The sequence below is a fragment of the Octopus sinensis genome, linkage group LG1, assembly GCF_006345805.1.
Source record: "Octopus sinensis linkage group LG1, ASM634580v1, whole genome shotgun sequence".
NCBI lineage: Eukaryota > Metazoa > Mollusca > Cephalopoda > Octopoda > Octopodidae > Octopus > Octopus sinensis.
Window position 1 is genome coordinate 100861134 of NC_042997.1, and position 23062 is coordinate 100884195.

At 34.8% G+C, this 23062-nt stretch overlaps 1 protein-coding gene across 1 annotated transcript in view; it reads left to right on the top strand.

The window, feature by feature from the left end:
• The window catches only part of LOC115211254 (ATP-dependent translocase ABCB1-like), a 146444-nt gene that overhangs the window by 57982 nt on the left and 65400 nt on the right, over positions 1 to 23062 (top strand). Inside the window, exons 11-14 of the mRNA XM_029780102.2 lie at positions 3247 to 3372; positions 8883 to 9086; positions 11322 to 11492; positions 11642 to 11803. Coding sequence (XP_029635962.1) covers positions 3247 to 3372; positions 8883 to 9086; positions 11322 to 11492; positions 11642 to 11803 — 663 coding nt within the window. The remainder of the gene's footprint in view (positions 1 to 3246; positions 3373 to 8882; positions 9087 to 11321; positions 11493 to 11641; positions 11804 to 23062) is intronic.

Sequence of the window (23062 nt, forward strand, 5' to 3'; positions counted from 1 at the left end):
CGGGCCGACCAAAGCCTTGTGAGTGGATTTGGTAGACGGAAACTGAAAGAAGCCCGTCGTATATATGTATATATTTATATGTATGTGTGCGTGTGTATGTTTGTGTGTCTGTGTTTGTCCCCCCCCCCAACATCGCTTGACAACCGATGGTGGTGTGTTTACGTCCCCGTAACTTAGCGGTTCGGCAAAAGAGACCGATAGAATAAGTACTGGGCTTACAAAGAATAAGTCTTGGGGTCGATTTTCTCGACTAAAAGGCGGTGTGTTCCAGCATGGCCACAGTCAAATGACTGAAACAAGTAAAAGAGTAAGAGAGATAACTTTAAAAAGTGATCTAATCGCCCTGTTAACACAGGTAGGATGCAGTATTGACTTAAAAACCTCTAAGATATTGGTAGTATATTATAACTGCATAACGAAATACCAGTAATTAATATGTTATGTCTTTATCAACTAAGACTTAAGTTTCAATGAAATTTTGTGTACAAAGTAAAAGCTAATGTAGCAATTAATATCATGGACTTTCATACTAGTTAGTTTCACTTGAATATTTTGAATACAAACTAAGTTTTGTTCATTATCTTAAAATATTGTTTAACTTCTTGATCCAATTAAAATGTTCGGATCTTTTCGGTTTGAACGGCAGTTTTTCTAGCGGTGTCATATGAAATTGTCACCCGTAATTATGACCCTAGTATCGATCTATTGCATTTCAATCTGTTTTAGGGTTAGGGTTAGGGTTTGGGGTGGGGGAAGGGTATCTTTTTTTCTCGACAAATGTAAATAAACCCAATCTGTTTCTTAAACGAGGGACATATTCATACGGCACAGAATGTTTTCACCTCAATAGACGTCATTGATTGGTTGAAATTGCAGAAATTGAAGAAAAACAACAACAAATATCTTACAAACTATAGAATTTTCTCAATAAAGTCAAGAGAAAAAGATGTTTTATAAATACATTCTACCAGTATACGAAGTTTAAAAGTGTTTAGTTACGTGGAAATTATTTTAAAAAACTGTCGTTCAAACCGAAAATATCCAAATGTTCTTTTGTGCTGATCTTATAAAGAGCAAAATCTCAACAAAACTGCATTGTATGTATGTATGTATGTATGTATGTATGTATGTATGTATGTATGTATGTATGTATGTATGTATATGCTTATATTTCCAATTTATATATTCTCTCATATAGATGTGCACAAATTTGCGTGTATGCGTGTATGTGAAGATGCCCACAAATTTTCCTTTGTTTATCTATTTGTTTACGTACTTATCGAACGACATAACTGGCAAACTATTTGAAAAATATGAATTATCCCGGTGATATTATATTTGTTTTTTTTTTAAATTCACTCTAGAATAATTCAAGAAAATATAACTTTTCACCAGCTATATAAATCCACAACTTCTCGATTTGTAACTAGTTTGATAAGTGCCAACGCAAAGAACTCTGTAGCTTCTGCTAAATATATATATATATATATATATATATATATATATATATATATATATATATATATAAAATGAGATAGGGGTTGTAAATTCAACCCTCCATGGGATAACATATATCCAATATACTGCTAGAGAAGTACCCAACAAAGCTAATACATAAATGTTAAAAATTGCGATGCAATTAATTCATTTACTGTATTAGGTGGGCAAAGGTAAAATTATTTTTACCGTAAATTAATAATACAAAATGAGAAAATGGAGAAATATATCTAAATCAATCATCAACTATCAGATAATACCGAATCATATACTTTATTAAAACACTACACAATAGCAATGAGATTAGACATTAATACAGTACAATAATTACAATCAATATGGTGAGATATAACTAAATAAATATAACAAGATATAAAAATACATATACATTATAACTGACAGCTGTTTCGGCCATGAAGATAGGTATGTCTCATTTAACCTATTAGCCATATATTGCAGGTATAAATGAGACATTAACAAGAATATATTACGGCCTCTTCGGAGATTCTAATGCAAGTATGAGTACAAACCCTAAAATAATTTACATATAAATATAAATATGAGTGCATACATACTCATATCCTTACATATATATACATATACATATACACAATAATACAATATACATCAACAAACACAATAATGTTCCATATTGAACACCACAGCTCCTCAACCAACATCAAGAAACCACAACAGACACACTCACACCCAATGCAGGCATATATATTAAACAGTTCAATATATTAAAATGTGTCACTTCACAAAAAGCCAATAAAGTTAATACCACCACCATAGTACCATTCAAGGCAAATGGATATCTGCATATATATGCAATCAGTTAAATTCCTCTGTTTGCATGGTATTAATTTCCACAGATGCATTCGATTGACCTATACTTTTAAATTTGAATTACAATAGATATTTTACGGTTAGTTAGCTAGGAAACATACACACGCGCACGCACATCCACAAAACGTGCGCACATACAGACATAGTCATATGTTTACACACAGACATACTCACATACACAACCAAATCATAAATAAATAAATAAATAACATAAGAGGTACTATCCCATCTATACACTAAGTGTTTACAAACAGATCCACTCACATATGTCCATAAATCCGTAAATGCAATCATACATATAATTATACCTAGATGTCAGTTATAATGTATATGTATTTTTATATCTTATTATATTTATTTAGTTATATCTCACCATATTGATTGTAATTATTGTACTGTATTAATGTCTAATCTCATTGCTATTGTGTAGTGTTTTAATAAAGTATATGATTCGGTATTATCTGATAGTTGATGATTGATTTAGATATATTTCTCCATTTTCTCATTTTGTATATATATATATATATATGGAGAGTTTACGAGAAAAACAAAGGACGAAGACAGGTGGTGTACAAAACAAACAGATGTATTAGTATAACGCTCAGGAATAGAAAAGTATTTTACGTTTTGAGCCTACACTCTTCCACAGAAAAGGACACAGAAAAAACAAGGAGAGAAGAAAAAAATGTGTGTAGTGGCTAACGATCTATCATGGCGACTGATATCTATCTATCTATCTATATATATATGGAAGTTATAATTAATTAATTTAAAGAACAATTTGAATTTTTCAAGTAAAACATGAAGTTCTAAGGAATATATATGTCATGTTCAAGGTAGAATTTGGTATTTTGGTGATATCTTTATCTTACTCTAACGAAGCCTCAATCATTATTTTAGGTTCTCTCCGGTTTGAATTTTGTTGCCGAACCAGGTAAAACTGTTGCTTTGGTTGGAACCAGTGGCTGTGGGAAAAGTACTGTAATACAATTAATTCAACGTCTTTATGATATACATAGTGGAGAGGTAAGTTAACATTTTGGTGTTGTACATTTTAGTAACTTCCGCCACAAAGGTGTCTTTAGATTCGCTACATATTTGTGTTACTTAGCTTCGTGTAAATGATGGACAACACCTTGTGAACAATTAACAGAAGTTCTATTCACTGGACGTAGTATTTTTCATGTTGGTTCTTGAATGCTGAATACAAACAATGAAACAATAATTATATACACGGGAATAGATAAACTTTACAGTTATGATCAAATAGTAAGTAGGCTAGTACAATTCTGTAATTACACTGTCACAACTTGAGAAATATCATATTAAATTCAAAACAGGAAACCTGTAGCTGCCAACTTCTCGGTTGAATAAGTAGTTGTTAAAACAACTATTGGCATGCCGTTTCTGCTCCGGGTGAAAAATGAAAATGGAAATAAGAATGTTGTTCATTATTTACATTATTTACATTTGACGGATATATAAGATTTATAAGCACTAAATTTCACTCCATAATTGCTTACGGGCATATGGCGTAGTGGTTAAGAGCGCGGGCTACTAACCCCAAGATTCCGAGTTCTATTCCACGCAGTGATCTGAATAATAATAATAACAACAACAACAACATCGAAAAATACCTTAGGAATGAGAACCCAGGTTCGAAATTTCCCCAAGACACCCCATGAAGGCTTGAGGGTATATCCGCCGATAAGATGAGGACAAATATCCGTCCACTCATCTCTTAAATATAGAACTGAAAAATGTTTTCGTAGCAGCGGTCTCCAACATTCTGAAGGATTAGGTTAGCCGTCAGTGTGGGCAGTGCTCCGGGAGCAAAATTTGCTTAGTGGGTGCAAACCAAGGTCCAAATTTTTTTACGTAAAAAGAGTTTTTCAATGTTAACATTAAAACAAATGCACGTATAATAATAATTTTTATTATTATGATGGTCGGCTAAAGGGGCTAAACACAGAGGGGACACACAAGGACAGACAAACGGATTAAGTCGATTATATTGACCCAGTGCGTAACTGGTACTTAATTTATCGACCCCGAGAGGATGAAAGGCAAAGTCGACCTCGGCGGAATTTGAACTCGGAACATAACGGCAGACGAAATACCGATAAGCATTTCGCCCGGCGTGCTAACGTTTCTGCCAGCTCAGCACATTAAATGGCATATTTTAATAATGACGGGAAAGTAAACAAAGAATACAATATGCATAATGTAGTATCTTGAGAGTTTGAAAGATAATCTTTATCCGAAGATGTATAAAAATATTTAACCTATAGGGGGTAGATTTTTAGGTTAATTACTGTAAAATGTTTTTAAAAGAATCAAGCTATTCAAAGGTATTTTATGAGTATAAAACGTAAATGTGACTGAAGAGTGAATTGAGTAAGGAATTGCATAAGGTACAGGAATCAGTGAGTGGAAAATACACTATTTATAAGAAATGTGAAACCATTGGTATCAATTTGTACACAACTATGTGTATTTACGTGCGCACACACAAAGACATACGCAAGCTGGCAGAAACGTTAGCACACCGGGCGAAATGCTTAGCAGTATTTCGTCTGCCGCTACGTTCTGAGTTCAAATTCCGCTGAGGTCGACTTTGCCTTTCATCCTTTCGGGGTCGATAAATTAAGTACCAGTTACGCACTGGGGTCGATATAATCGACTTAATCCGTTTGTCTGTCCTTGTTTGTCCTCTCTGTGTTTAGCCCCTTGTGTGTAGTAAAGAAATAGGTATTTCGTCTGTCTTTACGTTCTGAGTTCAAATTCCGCCGAGGTCGATTTTGCCTTTCATCCTTTCGGGGTCGATTAAATAAGTACCAGTTACGCACTGGGGTCGATATAATCGACTTAATCCGTTTGTCTGTCCTTGTTTGTCCCCTCTGTGCTTAGCCCCTTGTGTGTAGTAAAGAAATAGTTTTGGGTTAACAGATCAGAAAGTTCAGGATTAGCCATCAGATTAGTCGTCAGCCATGCTCCATCCTCGTTTTTTTTTTTCCTAACAAACAAAATAATTTGTAACATGATAACAACAATCGTTTATATCGACTCTAGAACTTCCTTGACACTTTATTTTATTAACTCTGGAATGATTATAAACAAAGGTAACTTCGGTGGATTTTGGGAGTTGGAGCTGAAGTAATTAGCGCAAGGCATTCTCCTTGTCCGCAATGCTCTGCTGATTCTATTACTTGAATTACATACTTCTATTATATACTCTCCAACAACACACAACAACAATAACACTAAATATTGTTTTCAAATTTTAGCACAAAAAGGCAGCAATTTCGGGAGAGGGGATAAGTCGATTATATCGATTCTAGTGCTCAGCTGGTACTTATTTTATCGACTTCGAAAGGATGAAAGTCAAAATCAACCTCGGCGGCGTTTGAACTCACAACGTAAAGACGGACGAGATTCCGTTAAACAATTTGCCCGTGCTAACGATTCTTATTTCTTTATTACCCACAAGGAGCTAAACATAGAGTGGACAAACAAAGACAGACAAAGGAATTAAGTTAATTACATCGACCCCAGTGCGTAACTGGTACTTAATTTATTGACCCTGAAAAGATGAAAGGCAAAGTCGACCTCGGCGGAATTTGAACTCAGAAATAGACGAAATACCGCTAACCATTTGGCCCAGCGTGCTAATGTTTCCTCCAGCTCGCCGCCTCATTGGGTACTCAGATGTTGAATGAACATGCCTACAGTTCTACAATCGCTTAATGTTAAAGAAAAAAACACAAGAATATAGCGTAGAGAAGCTTACAAATTGAGTTCTGTATGTGTCATATGTTATAATAGCGATATTTAAAAGTTGCTGATTTTGTTCCTGTTCACTTCTAGGTTAGCTTTTGTTGACTATAATTACATTTTCAACTGCATACCTGTTTATTTCTATTTTTAAACGATAGAGTGTCATTTGAATGGAATTGACTGCTACATTTAGCAGGTCAAGCAATCGCTTATTGGTTCATATTTTTTAGACCGAGACTATAGGGAACCACATTTTTGTAGTAAAATTTGTTATGCCTCACTAGAGGCCTATATAATGACATTATGTAACATCAACAAATGAAATATGAGAGAAATAAATACTGATTTTGATTGAGTCGATTACAACCCCACCATACAAAGGTGGCCTTGTTGTTAATCGCGTGAAAAATAACCCCCAAAAACAAAAACAAACAAATAAATAGATGAAAGCCAGTGAAGTGATTCGCCCCAAGTCAGCAGACCGATGATAAATTACATTCCAGCCGTCACCATTCCGTATTACTTTCAGGCATATAATATTTATTGTCAGGTACTTTAAGAAAGGCGGCGAGCTGGGAGAATCGTTAATACGCCGGGCGAAATACATAGCAGTATTTCGTCTGCCGCTACGTTCTGAGTTCAAATTCCGCCGAGGTCGACTTTGCCTTTCATCCTTTCGGGGTCGATTAAATAAGTACCAGTTACGCAATGGGGTCGATATAATCGACTTAATTTGTTTGTGTGTCCTTGTTTTTCCTCTCTGTGTTTAGCCCCTTGTGGGTAGTAAAGAAATAGGTTATTCATTTAAGAGAGTAGAATATAGGAGATTTGGTTAATTAACTATTTCTATGAAGTAAAAAGACCGAGGGTCGCTCGACTTGCTAAAATTGACAGCCAAAGCTTTCTCATATCGCAGCCCACCATTTTAAAAGATAAATATGGTGGGATGGTCACAGCATCGCAACAGTGACCAGCCAATAACAAAAATAAAAATTAGGCTAATATCGAATTCACCACTATCTCCACCTTGCTCCTACTCAGACAACCACACAGTGTTCTGCTTGGCTATAAATGCACTTAAATTGACCTATTGAAGGCGGCGAGCTGGCAAAAACGTTAGCACACCGGGCGAAATGCGTATCCATATTTCGTCTGTCGTTACGTTCCGAGTTCAAATTCTGCCGAGGTCGACTTTGCCTTTCATCCTTTCAGGGTCGATAAAATAAGTGCCAGTTACGCACTGGAGTCGATGTAATCGACTTAATCGTTGTTTGTCCTTGTTTGTCCCCTCTGTGTTTGGTCCCTTGTGGGTAGTAAAGAAATATATAAAGATTGACATATTGGATTTTTTTTTAACGTTTTGTTAGGCACATTAATTAAAAAAATATTCTTAAGTCTATATGTAGCTAATACTTTTTATATTTATTCAACTCAGGGCAAACAATTTCGTAACAACCATTTCGTGCAAAAATAAATAAATAAATAAAATTAAAAAAGGAGGAAAAGAAAATTCTGGTACAGCTGTATGGTTAAGAAGATCATTTCTCAACCACTTTGTTTCAAGTTCTGTCCCACTGCGCGGCACCTTAAGCAAGTGTCTGCAACTATAATCATAGGCCTACTGATGACTAGTGACTGAATCTAGTTGACAGATACTGCGTGGTCGCCCGTCGGGGACACACACACATGGGGCGGAGACAATAAGGAATTTTTACTGCATTTTTAAATATGAGAAGAAATATATTTTTACGATTGTTCCACAACTTTACAAAAACTATATCAGCTAAGCAAGTGACCTTCTCTAAGTGCATTAAAAGCATAATAATATCTGAACACTATTTCAGAAAATTATCACCGTTCTCTTTGAGCAAATAAAAGACAAATTTAGCTGGGGCAAAATTAGTAAGTCAAGACAAGGTAAAATTTGTTTCTTCAATTGTCCAGAATTACATTTGGAAGCAGACTCATACATCAATATCCATCTTTAGAGATCAGAAGGATCAGAAATGCAACAAAAAATTTAAATATCTTGGTCAAATTGAGAGGATCAGGGAAAAATGGCACATGATATGAAATTAAGGAAATTCGATTAAAAAAAAAATTAAACAAAGTATTGTCTATAGCTTCTTCACGATCTGCTGTAGTGGCTCTCTTTCCGATGTATTTACACACCATGAAGTTAAAGAAAAGAAATTATTGAAATTAGTCTTGGCTCAGTTTACATACAATTTTTTAAAATTGAAAATGGTCAAATTAGATATTAGTGTGGGAAAAAATCAAAACAAAAAACCGACAGAATATGTACTAGATTAAAATAATAAGTACGGGGATAGATTTGTTCAAGACGGTACTCCAGCATAGCCGTAGTCCTAGGACTGAAACAAATAAAAATAGACGAAAATAGTATTTGATTACCCCTTACACCTTTTAGATAGTTATTTATTTTATTCATTTATTCATTTATTTATTTATTTATTTACTGATTAGAAACATAGAATGACAAGTTGTTTGACCCGTAGACCTTCTCTTATCTAAATTTCAGAAATATTTTCAGTTAAACTAGACATACACAAATATTGATTTTATGAACTTCTTGTATGTTTGTCCTAATTGTAGAATTAATCTAGGTAAATAGCTAACATGGTTGTAATAGTTTTAACAAAATCTTATGAATGTTCCTGTATTAATTGTTGTTCGTAATTACAAAATTCGATAATTAAAAAAAACAAACAATAACCGTTTAATAATATTTTCTTCAGGTCTTGATAGGCGGCAAAAGAATAAGCGAATACAACGTGGGATCCCTGCGTAAGATAATAGGTGTTGTAAACCAGGAACCTGTTTTGTTTGGAAATTCTATAAAAGAGAATATTCGCGATGGTGATGAGAAAGCAACAGATGCTGATATAATTGCAGCTGCAAAAGAAGCTAACGCACATGACTTCATTATGCAACTTCCAGGGGTAAACAATTCTGATTTGCTGTTATTTTATATCCATGTAAAGGGTCGAGATTGTTCTATTAAACTCCTTCGGATAAAGAAAGGGAACTCTATCAGATAGAATTTATTTTATGTGAAAAGATATTGATCATTCCGCTCCGTCGCTAATCAGAGTTTTTCCGAATGTGAGCTTGTTCATGCGACTTAAAAGTTAATTTTTTTTCGCCGTCTGAATGATGCATCTGCATATACCCGCGTGTACGCATAGCATTATAGCATATGTGTGTGCTTGTGAGTGAATGAGAAAAGAAACGTTTAGTTTGTGTGTGCGTGGGTGTGTATATACATACATACATACATACATACATACATACATACATACATACATACATACATACATACATACACACACACATACATATATATATGTATATGTATATGTATATATATGTATATAGATATGTATGTATATATATATATATATATATATATATATATATATATATATGTATATATATATTATATATATATATTATATATATATATATATATTATATTATATATATATATATATATAATATATATATATATATATATATATATATATATATATATATATATATATATCATACATAAAATTCCTGATATCTCTAGCGGCCGGGTGCTCACCACTGACGATGGGCACAAAATAGCCCAAAACCGTTCGGTCTGGTGACCCCGTCATCTGCTAGAAGATGGTAGGGTTTCGCTCCCCTGCTTCCAATATATAACGGATGCAGATTGTATCGATAACCGGCTGGAAGAGGCTCTTCCTGGCGTTTAAAACAGTAGTAATGTCAAATAGCCATATTGATGTAGCGATAAACATTACTTCTCAGTATTGCTATTACTTTCATCTTTTATAGAGAGTATGTATGTATGTATGTATGTATGTATGTATGTATGTATGTAGTATGTATGTATGTATGTATGTATGTGTGTATGTATATGTGTGTGTGCATTTGTATGCGCGTGTGTGTGTCTGCGTGCGCCCGAGGTGGTATCAAAAAGTTTCCGAATTAGTTATGTTTAATAAAAAATAATTTATTTACCTAAGTTTTAACATCATCTCCTTCGAAATAGTCACTTTGCGCAGCATTATACCGATCCCTGCGTTCCTGCCACTTATGCAATCCGGCTTGGAAGTCGTTTTTCTGTAAGTGAGTCGAGGACCTTCTGCGATTCGCTCTATATCTCGAGAACGGTGTTAAAACGGTAACATTTGAGCCGCCTTTTCATTTTGGGAAAGCGATGAAAGTCCGCAGGTGCTAAATCTGGTGAATAGAGCGGGCGTGGAAGCGATACCATGTTGTTTTTGGCGAGAAACTCACGAGTGAGGAGAGCTCGATGAGAGGGAGCATTGTCGCCGTGAAGAATCTAATTCTTCGCACTTCACAGATTTGGTTCCTTTCGCCGAATGTCCTCTCTCAAACGCTTCAAAACATCTATCTAGAGTAGAGCTCTATATTGACGGTCTGGTTCTGAGGGACGAATTTTCGATGCACAATACTGCGGGTGTCGAAAAATACGACGAGAATGCTCTTGAGTGAGCTGCGGCCCTGTCGTGCCTTCTTCGGTCGTAGAGATGAAGGACTATTCAGTTGTGACGACTGCTGCTTCGTCCCACGATCGTACCCGTGGACTTTAACTCTCGTCACCAAAGATGATCCTCAACATGAAGGATGGGTCATCAGCAGCACACTGACGGAGATCTTGACAGACTTCGATATATATATATATATAATATATATATATATATATATATATATATATATATATATATATATATATATATATATATATATATATATATATATGTTGATGGGAATGGTAAGACAACAAAAGCATTTTCCGATGGCCAGATAACTGAAGAGATGTCGGCGTGGATTTCCACCCCGGCATCCGAAACTCGGAGTTTTATCTTGGCTACCGAATAATTGTCACATATTACATTTACATATATATGTATATGGAGGTTGTGTAATAAGAACTCTAAGTGTTTTTATCGGTATAGCGTAGAAAATATTTTGAATCTATAGTCAAATATCATTGTTTATATTAATAAGTAACGATTAAATTAAACTTTACAGCTAAAACGCTCCAATGCATGCAACAGTACACTTGCTTGAACAAAGTAATTGAGTATGGTAACTGAATTATATTAATAAACCTGAAACTGAAATAACAAACATAAAAGAACAAATTTTTTAATTTCTAGAAATACAATACACTAGTTGGCGAAAGAGGAACTCAACTGAGCGGAGGCCAGAAACAAAGAATCGCTATTGCACGTGCTTTAGTTAGAAAACCACTGTTTTTGTTGCTTGATGAAGCAACTTCAGCCCTAGACACCGAAAGTGAAAGGATTGTGCAGAGTGCACTTGACAAGGTACGTGTTGCTTGTCTTACCTTACAACACTTTCACAATCAGTCATTTGCATTCTGTTAACTATCTATTTAACATTCAACTAATTATTTAACATTTACACGTTAAACACTCGGGTGTGCCTATATTCTTTCTCTAAATAAAATTTACAGGTCCAGAGTGGTCGCACTACATTAGTTGTTGCTCACAGATTATCAACAATTCGATCAGCAGATATGATTTTAGCTTTCAAAGGTGGAGTAATTGTTGAGAGAGGAACCCATGAAGAATTAATGAAACAAGACGGACTTTATGCTTCACTTGTTATGGCACAGGTAAATTATTAACATATTTCTTATTTAATCAACGGTATTTATCTCTGTGGCACAATAAAGATTGTCAACAGAACTTTCGGTAATTTCCTATTTGACTTTCGTAATACTGAATTTATTTTAGTTTCAATTTCATATCAACTCGATAAACATATATCGTGGACGTGCCTGCTACTCATCGTTTTATTGCGAATTCCAACGAAATGCTTACAGATCTGCAGATAATCAATGAAAGGCATACAACTACGACACTGATCCAGTGTGCCCGCTGTGGATTGTTGAGGAATTGTCACATGTGCCCAGGGCGAATCTCTATTCAAAATAAGTGTGACATTTTTCTTAACTTTTTACTCGCTGTTAGCAGTGTGTACCAATTATAATTATGAAGTGTTTTATTGAAACAAACTTTTTGGATCACTATGATTTTAGGAACGTCAAATAGGAAATTACCGACGTTTCTTACGCTTCGTCCTCTTTGGGGGATATTTTGTTTGATGAAAAATCAGCTGTAATGCTTTTCTCAATACTGGTATTTGGCATTTAAGGCGGTGAGCTGGCAGAAACGTTAGCGCGTCGGGCAAAATGCTTAGCGGTATTTCGTCTGTCGTTACGTTCTGAGTTCAAATTCCGCCGAGGTCGACTTTACCTTTCATCCTTTCGGGGTCGATTAAATAAGTACCAGTTACGCATTGGGGTCGATGTAATCGACTTAATCCGTTTGTCTGTCCTTGTTTGTCCCCTCTGTGTTTAACCCCTTGTGGGTAGTAAAGAAATAGGTATTTATAATTAAAACAGTTATAGAGGTTTATAACTGGTAAAACAATATTACCGTTTTACATATTGTTCGTCTGGTATTTTAGAAAGGCTCACAAACAATGCAAAACCTGAAAAAAAATATGGAACAGAAATGACATCATTGGCTATTATTTTTCGAACGAGTCTCCTGTTGGATCTTGCGAATTTGTGTTAACGCATCTACCTTGTCACGAGCATTTATTTTAAATCTATAATTTAAAAGCTACAAAATATTCAGAATATATAATAGAGGCAACAGGCAATTACTTTCAATAAATATTTTAAATATATTTAATATGTGTGGAAAATGATGTACACCTGACACTCTTTGGATATATAGTTGGAGGTTTCAATAAATATTTGGCTATTTTAACTAGAAACGTATCCACTATTAAGAGACAATTTTTAATGACTGCACAATATTCCTAATTTTGATGTATTTAATCGTAGTTTTGTTATTTAATGTATCGCATATGTAAAGCGTTTCAGGATAGATTTTCCTTGAGGAAATAACTATTCATGTTATTTCTTATATTATTTCTATGGGTTTGTAAATGTTTTCATTATAGTACCTAAAATGTATGCATCTGTGTGTAATTGTCAATGGTTGAGTGGTTTAAAATCTGTTATAATGTATCAGTTATGTAATGGAGCTATTTGATCTTTATTCGTGTGTTGCGAACTTCCTCTTTTGCTGCGTTTCAATATGTGATAGGTGAATAGTGTTGTTATATTGAAGGAGGCCTTCGTGAAACGTAATAATGGATCTCTCTTTCTTCATGTACCATGAATCTCCATACAAAAGCCTGAAGATTCATGATTTTTCTTGGGAATAATACATCAGTGGTTTCTTGTTGCATTCTGCCGATTTATTTACAGTTTACTCATGTTTCTTCTCCCAAGTTTGCCCTTGGGGCACAAGGCTTGTTTAACCTTAAGAAAAGGGATCTGTTCATGGTATGTCCACACACTGGCGGTCTGTGTGACATACGTCTAGGGATCCGTGTCTGCCTACCATGATCACTTTCTACTACATGACTCATGACTGGAGCCCTTCATAAACACTCTCACTCTGGGCTAGAACAGATATGGGAGCAGTGGTGATTAACGAGGAGTCCATACTCTTCCAAATTCCCAAACTTCCGTACTGGAGCCTCACCCCCGAAAGCTGTTTAAAATCTTACCTAGGACACAATCTATGGATAATAACGTGATGCTTGTTTTACTCGCTTTGGTTGTTATATATATGTTTCAATATGTGACCGCGTGTGTATCGTTGGCGATTTTCTTTCTCCGTCTTCCCTTCCTTGGACCTTTCCTTTTTCTATGTTTCTGACGAAGAGCTCCGCTCGAAACGTTAAATCCTCCTTCTTTCTTTCCTTCACTCAACGTCCAATAACACTATACTTGTTCCACTTGTTGTTGTGTTTTCTCTTTGTTAATGTTTGGATTAACTGTATATATATATATATATATATATATATATATATATATATTATATATATATAATATATATATATATATATATATATATATATATATATATATATATATATGTGTGTGTGTGTGTGGTGTGTGTGTGTGTGGTGTGTGTGTGTGTATGTATGTATGTATGTATGTATGTATGTATAGACAGCGAGAAGAGAAAAGCAGTTAAAAAAACTTTATCTCCAAGCGTGTTGATTGATCAATGTTTAAATAAAACATCGACAATTCTCATTGATACAAAATGATGTAAGGCAGGCGAAATGAATTAAGTCTATTTTAAAGTTAGCGTGCTCAATACAGGACTAGTTTCATGTTTAATGTACAAACTAAATAAATCGATTTAAAAGAAATTAATTTAATTTAATACGTTTAAATAAAAACAGAAGATACAAATATTACAGACATCCCCCCTCCCACATACTAAATAAACATAGACGCACATAGAGATATAAGCATGCGCAAATGAAGACATACAATAGAAATACAAAATGGCTGACGGTTAGTAAGGAGAGACACAAATAAGTGAGAAGAAAACAAAGGACCACTGATGCGGTCACAGGAGTGTGACGAAAGAACTCTGGCCGAAATAAGATTAAGATTAATGTAAAAAATAAATATCACTGAAGCAAAATAACACCAAATATATAGTGCGTGTGTTTTTATTGGCTAAACTGGCAATATGACCATTCCGAAATATAACAATAATTTAATTTAAATTTAGTACATACTACATTCTTCAGCTGTATATTCCATATTTTTTGTGAAAAAATATACATTACTTTAATATATATTTACCTTAATTCATCCACATCAATTCGCAACTGAAGGAACACAATATTAAAAAATTAATTACATAAAAATGACATATCAGTATTTTAAGAAAACATATATGCACATACGGACGCACACTCTTATGCATAAGCACACACACATGCAGACATGCACACACATACTCATATCCGGCAGATCTCGGTCAAATCCCAACGCTGGAACATAAGTTCAAAAGAAATGGAAGTAGAGAGACGTGTCATGGAAGAGATTGCAAAAATGCAATGAAATAATTATTTGACAAAAAAAAAAAAAAATGAAATTATAACATGAACAATACCGAACATTTGAACTATCGATTAAGTGTTTGACCAAAGTGTTTAACATACAAGTTAGAAAAACTAAGTAAAAGAAAACGGCTGATCGATAAATTTGTTAGTAGTGTAACAAACCCATTAACTAACAATACTAACAATAAAGGACCGAACCAGTGCGTGTGTTTATTATTATCGGCATAACGCCCCTCCCAAAGTTCAATTGTATGTATGTATGTATTGTATGTATGTGTGTATGTGTGTATATATATATATATGTATGTAAGTATGTATGTATGTGTATATATGTATGTATGCGTATATATACGTACGTATGTATGTATGTATGTATGTATGTATGTATGTATGTATGTATGTATATATATATATATATATATATATATATCGCGTGATCACGTGACCGACCAGGGTATCAGATGTGGGTACACATCGCTGGTCACAATGCGCTTCACATTATTTTAGCCAGCAAGTGACGCCAGCCCGGTGGTTAAGCGATCAGGCCAACAGAAGAAAGATATAGAGAAAGTTGTGGCGAAAGAGTACAGGGGTGATCGCCACCACCCCTTGCCGGAGCCTCGTGGAGCTTTAGGTGTTTTCGCTCAATAAACACTCACAACGCCCGGTCTGGGAATCGAAACCGCGATCCTACGACCGCGAGTCAGCTGCCCTAACCACTGGGCCTCCATATATATATATATACATACATATAATATGTATAGATATAATATATGTGTATATATATAATATATATATATATATATATATATATATATATATATATATATATATATATATGCGAAACTCTGTAATACCATCTGGTTGATAACTGATGAGGAATTAGGGGCTATCTGTGTCTGTTTTCCCTCCGTTTGTGTACTTAAAATACGTTTTTCCGTTCGTCTGTATATTTATTATACTCATTTTAACTTGCCACTCTGTGTCCATGTTCCAGCATGACCGCAGTCAAATGACAGAAACAAGTAAAGGAATAAAAAAAAAATTTCCTTGTTCACATGAAAAATAATGTTCCATGTGTTCAGTCGTAATTTCTGTTAATGTTACGTCAACGTATTTCTCTCGTCCGCAAATAAATTGTTCATCGCTTCCTTTTATGGATATCATGTTCTATCATCGTCGTTGTTGTTGCTGCTGCAGCTGTTGTTGCTGCTGCAGCTGTTGTTGCTGCTGCAGCTGTTGTTGCTGCTGCAGCTGTTGTTGCTGCTGCAGCTGTTGTTGCTGCTGCAGCTGTTGTTGAAGGTATTTAGCTCTATGTTAGTTCTAGTGGATAGACCTGTTATCAAGAGCGTTTCAGCTGTGACCATTTTACCTAAGCAACCATTCTCTCTCTCTCTCTCACACACACACACACACACACACACACACACACACACACACACACACACACACACACACACACACACACACACACACACACACACAGCGCGCATCAAAGATCGCATTATTCAATGTATTCCTTCACCTTCAACGGTTTGAGCGGGATTTCAGTAATTTTCTAGCTGGTCAAACGATCACGAAGAGAGGGCCTATAACCTTGGCTCATATTACGCGTTGTATTTAAGTATTCTATTTGAATAATGCTTTGATTTTTTCTTTTTATTAAACACGCAAAGCTGTGTAAATCACAATACGATTTCAGTTCTACATAAATTTTGAAACAACTCCATAATTTATTTCTTAGAGTTATTTTTAACTGGTTAATCATCTTTATGACAATTATGGAGTAGACGGCAGTCACTGATTTAACCGGCTAATCAAGTCTATTTATAGTTGTCAAGCAAAAAATTTTACATAGTTTTTATTTCATATATTTTAGGCACACTCTAACTCAGATAGCTGGATTCACGATTTCACTAGGTTAATTCTGTTCATAGAAATTTAAATTAAGAGTATTTCTTAAACCGTTAGCTTCACATTTCAAAAGCTTAACTGAAATTTAGCCCACGTAACAGGAACTGAGAGGAATATCATGGAAAAGAGAAACTATGGTTGATACAGATAATTTGACATTGTTTTTGAATTCTGTATGCAAAAACGTATAAGATACAGGTATTTTTTTTCTGTGGGACAAATTCTTTGTTGACTAGTTTTATTCTTATCGTAGTTTACAAATCCAAGCATGAAAACGTTATTCAACTTTAGAATTTTGGAGACAAACGCCCCTTCACACTCACACAAACGCACACATGCACACACACACGCACGTACACACACACACATGAGTGCATAAATGTATATATAAACTTATATATGAATACATACATCCACATGCACTTATATATTAATGATTTACACAAATACATGACAGGTATACATAATACTGAAATACGAGTAAAGTAAACACATGCAGACAAATAGATTAATATAACAAATTAGAAATAGAATAAAACCATACAATCAATGAAGGTACAAAAGAAACAGTAAGATGATGCATGTTGATTTTATTAGGTATTTCTGTTTATTTAGAAACCTACAGTGAACAGGTCAGACGCTAAACTCTAAATTTCACAGGGTACAACCTTAAAGTTGACACCACTCCGCTAAAAGCAGAAGTTTTCTGTCTCGCTATTGGCTAAAAATATAGTTTTTTCGATTTTTAAACCTCTGTGACTTTTTTCTCCAAATCTTTTTCTCCACAACATCATACTTCAAAGCAATGAGACGAGAAGGCTACATTATTACAGCCGATTTTCAGATTTTTTACTGTCTTTTAAAAAATGCATATTTTGCGAATGAAAAAGAACTAGATTCATTAGTTGTCTCCTCCTATTAAAATCAGGCATAACTTGGCGATCGGTCGATTTACAACACCGCTCTTCGTCTTGAGTTTACATGGTAGAGTGTGTTTAATAACTTGACAACAAGGTCAAGGTGAGCTCTGATTGTCTGTATGCAAATGAGTTCATTACTAAGGTCCGGAACTCCCGTGCGAGAAAAATGATGCGGCCAGCCCCAGAGTTGCTGGCGCCCAGTGCAAGGTGAACTTCGGCGTGTACAAGCCCACGGTCGTGGAAATTTCCTTGTCTTTGTCACGCCCTCTTTGGCGCTCCCTAGCACATGGCGCCCCGGACGAATGCCAGAGTTGCCGGTACCTTCAGATAGTCTTGGCCCGAGACTGTAGTAGAAGATACTTGCCGAAGTGTTTTCTACTACTACTGAACTACGAATCATGTGGTTGGGGAGCAAGCTTCTTACTACACAGCCATGTCTGTATGTATGTATATATATATATATATATATATATATATATATATATATATACACACACATACACACACACGCATACATGTGTGTCTGTGTAACGCCAACTAGTCAACTCATTTTATAATTTTGTGCGCGTGCGCGCACATACACATGCATACATACTTATATACGTAGCTCATCCTGGTTTTAGGTGTAAGATCAGTCATTCAGAGATAATATAAATGTTTATAAACTATCTTGGCTTTTAACTCACTTTCCTAAAACTGTTTTCTTTCTTCGTTAATTGGCAGAAAAATCTGTGTAGGATAGATTTTCACAAAGCGATGGGGAAAGAGCATCCCGCCCTTAGGGAGTTTGCAATAATAGTTATGAAATGGGCAACAAATTATATATTTATTTTCATTTAGATTACAACAATTACATTTATTATGTAATGGTTAAGTACCGAAATGTTTCATTTGGGCGTTCAGCAAAATAAAAAAAATGGGTTTGGGAAAGACTGACCCAAAGTAATGTGATTATACGAATTTATATAACAAAAGCTTCGAGAATTGAGATAAAAAGAAAATATCATAAATCGCTTCTGTATCAAATTGTATGGTATCATTTTATTGACTTGTTAGGTTGGGAGATATTAATTTCACTTGGCTGCGAACAGCCATTGAACGCTTGAATAAACTCACCTTGCTGACCTACTTGAATGAGTGGAGCTTGCTTTATGCTAGTCTTTTAAACAGTTTAAAAATATAGATGATGTGATTTACAGTTTGAAATTTCATAATTAACACATTGCCCTGTTAAATATTTTATCTTTGTATATATTAGAACGTTTCTGCGTAGTGATAAAACAAAACTCACACATTAGTACGGTTGATAACTGTTTGGGATGACATTTTATAGTTCTCAGAATTTACTACACTTCCTTCTTCACGCAAATATTTCTTTCGAATTGTTCACTCACTAAGGCTAAAAATAAAACGAATAGAAGTGACAGGTTTACATAATGGAAATGTTAGTTACATGATCTACTAGTTGAAGATAGGTACATGTGAACTAAGTTCATAATGATACGAGCTACTCTTAAAAATGTATCATAGTTTTCAATTGAATAAGAAAAGCGGTAACCTCTTGGCAAGCTCCGTCGCGTGATTTTTAGAGGCTTTGTGTTTCGAGGCTCCATCCCTTCAATCAAAATTCGTAATCTACGCACCTTTTATTCATAGCTATATTTTACTTTATTCTCTCCGAAGTTCAATATTTTACATTATCCTAAAAAATATCTTTGAAAGTACGAGTTAAATTTATTTAGGTCTATTATAAATTTCAGTAAGTAAAATATCCAGATATGAATAAAAGGGCACTTTTATAATCCAGGAAACTTTCAAAGACAAACACGGCGCACTTTTCGCTTCGCGAAATCATTGATCAGTTCAGAATAATCAAGCTGAGAGCTAAGTTCTTGTTCAAAAGATATCATAGCCAATCCACAAAGTCTGGTACACGTTCGTGATACAATGTAATATTTTTACAAAAACTTTTGCAGGTACAATGTATTACCATTTTATTTCTTGAAATTTTCAGTTAACATAGTTTAGTTCTTGTTCAACAACTTAACCAAAGTAAATAGATGACTCATCTACGTACTTTGATCTTAACATGGGGGTCCTCAACCGTGGAGGCCTCCTGCGACCGCAGGGGTTGCAGGGGTTTAGCGACGGCCCTGCTCCTGGCAAGCCGAGACTTCAATGTGAAATTAACCATTGATTAAAAATATTACTCATATTCCCTTTCATGTTTACTGATTAACGCACTCAGCAGCAATCATCAATTCCATTTTCCTTAAAATACTGAGTTTTTGTGCACTCAAAAGAAATAAAAAAGAGAAAAGAAAAAAAAATTCTAGTATATTGCAGAAAAGATAAAATCAAGACAAGATTTTAAAATATAATTAAAACCCAGTTTTAATTATTGAATATGATCGTCACAAGGAGCAGCATATGGTACTATGTCAAAGTATCTGTCGCTCTCTGACAGGTTTGCAGTCGACCATGTGACAATGGAGATTTCCGGTGTTCCTGGCCCCCGGACCATATCCCTGCTCATTCCTATCGGGTGGAGATAGCTATCCGCAAGATTGAGCTCCGTGAGTCAGAGTCACTGTTCCAGTGCATCTCCCTCGCCACCCTCCGTGGCAATGCCTTTTCGATTTTGTCTGTTGGGACCACAAAGAGACCTGAATCACAGGAAATCGACGAATATAAGAATTTTGTAGTTTACTACCTGAAAAATAAACTTGTTAATTGAGGAGACCCTGTGCAGCTTTAGCATTCATTTGTCTATGGCACTCACAACTACCTCAAGAACATGAATAGGTAACATGAAGGTTATTTCTAGACTAACTCAGTTGTAGATAAGTTACAAATGATCAGCTTTGCTTGAATTTCTCTTGAACTGTCCGCATAACACCTGGTAGTGTATGCATGTATTTATGTATGTGTGTATGTATGTATGTATGTATGTATGTATGTATGTATGTATGTATGTATGTATGTATGTATGTGACAACCTGGCCACTGGTGGTGGTGTAACATACCATACTAATCATATCTGTTGGGCACGTGGAAGAGAGTGTAATTCGGCAGGAGGACTTAAACGACATGCAAAGGTACATGAAACCCAGTTACAACTACAGCCGGCTATTACCGGTAAAGGTATTAGTTGCCAATTCTATACAAGACATTGTAGATCTTTAGCTGGGTTAAAAAAGTCACATTCGATCACAGCACCAGTAACAGTTAAGCTTCGTGCAATGGCCATACTCGATAACGAGGGGGCAGCCACAATGTATGTATGTATGTATGTATGTATGTATGTATGTATGTATGTATGTATGTATGTATGTATGTATGTATATATGCACATATATATATATATATATATATTATATATCAATGCAATAAGATATATATATATATATATATATAATATATATATATATATATATAATATATATATATATATATATATATATATATATATATTTATATTATATATCAATACAATAAGATATTATAATGATATGTTAATATATTAAGATATATTAAATACATTATAATATAGGTGGTTCGTTAGCAATTAAAAACCAAAAAGGAATTAATAAATGATGCTGAAAACTAGCACCGGGAATTGCTAGAAATGAGAGTCAATTTTAACTCAGAAGCCACAAAAACACTAACCTCATGATATTTACGGGATTTGGATATTTACAGGATTTCCCTTGTGAGATAAGCTCACAGAATGATATAGTTGGACAAAGCCTTATCACATAATTTAGAAATTTGATGAGAAGAATCTTGTTTCTTGTCAGAGGCCTCTACCAGTACTCAGGGTTAAAAAGATAGCCTGCCTCGTAATAATTCATTAGAAGAAAAAACCGTTGATAAGCAAGGGCTAAAATTCAAATGGTTAAAGTGTATATTATCAATGCAAAAAGATATTATAATAATATGTTAATATGTTAAGATATATTAAAACATCATAATATAGGTGGCTCGTTAGCAATTAAAAACCAAAAAGGAATTAATAAATGATGGTGCAAAATTGCACCGGCAATTGCTAGAAATGAGAGTCTATATTTAACTCAGAAAACCACTAAAAACACTAATCTCGTGATATTTACATATAAATCCTTCATTTTTGTATTTGGTTTGCAAGATTCTTCATGTGAATTTAACATTCAAGTAAGGACAAACACTAGTAACAGTAGTGTAGAAATTGAGAAGAGCATAATGGAGAGCATCCAGCACATAGCTAACTTTATCCACCAAAATATCAAGGTAACTATAGATTACCCCACTAGGCACCCTAACAAGAGACTCCTTGAATTTTAGTTAGAGACTGTGAACAACTGAGTGCAGCTCCTCCACTTCTATTACATGAAATCCATAGCTTCTAAATATGTTGTTCACAAGAACTCAGCTTTGTCACACAACATGAAAATCAACATACTGATTGTAGATTTAGTTAGGATAATGAATAACGTGTTCTTCGTATGCGAATCCTATGAAACAAGGAAACATGTGCAGAACTTCATGCACTACATGCAACTCTCTGGATATGATCAGAAAGATAGGGTTTGGTGATACAGGGGAGCTAGAAAGAATTTAGATAGCATTATATGTAATGAAACCAATGGCACTTGTCCTAGATACAGAAGTAAAGACTGGAATAGGATACAAAGAGTTTGTGACGAAGCAAACAGGGCGAACACATGGTACAAAGCTGACAAATCAAGGAATGATGTTTGTAGAGGCCACAGCCTATGGAGAACTAGCCCGTTGGTTTAGAAAAGCTCTGAAGGAGACCAAACTCAACATTAAGATCGTTGAAAAGCCTGGAGCGCCATCAGATTACAGTTACGTAGGACGTACCCCTTCGAGTATACCACATGCACCAGTGAGAACTGCATGGCATGTAAGATTAACCCTGGCATTAACTGTAGAACTGGAAATGTATTCTACAGCATAAGGAGCATAGAGGGTGCTTGTAAAGACAAGAACATGACATGCATTGGTAAGACATCTAGAAGAATTACGGAGAGATTAAATTAACATTTGAGACAATATGATGACACAAAAATACCTCTAAATGGATT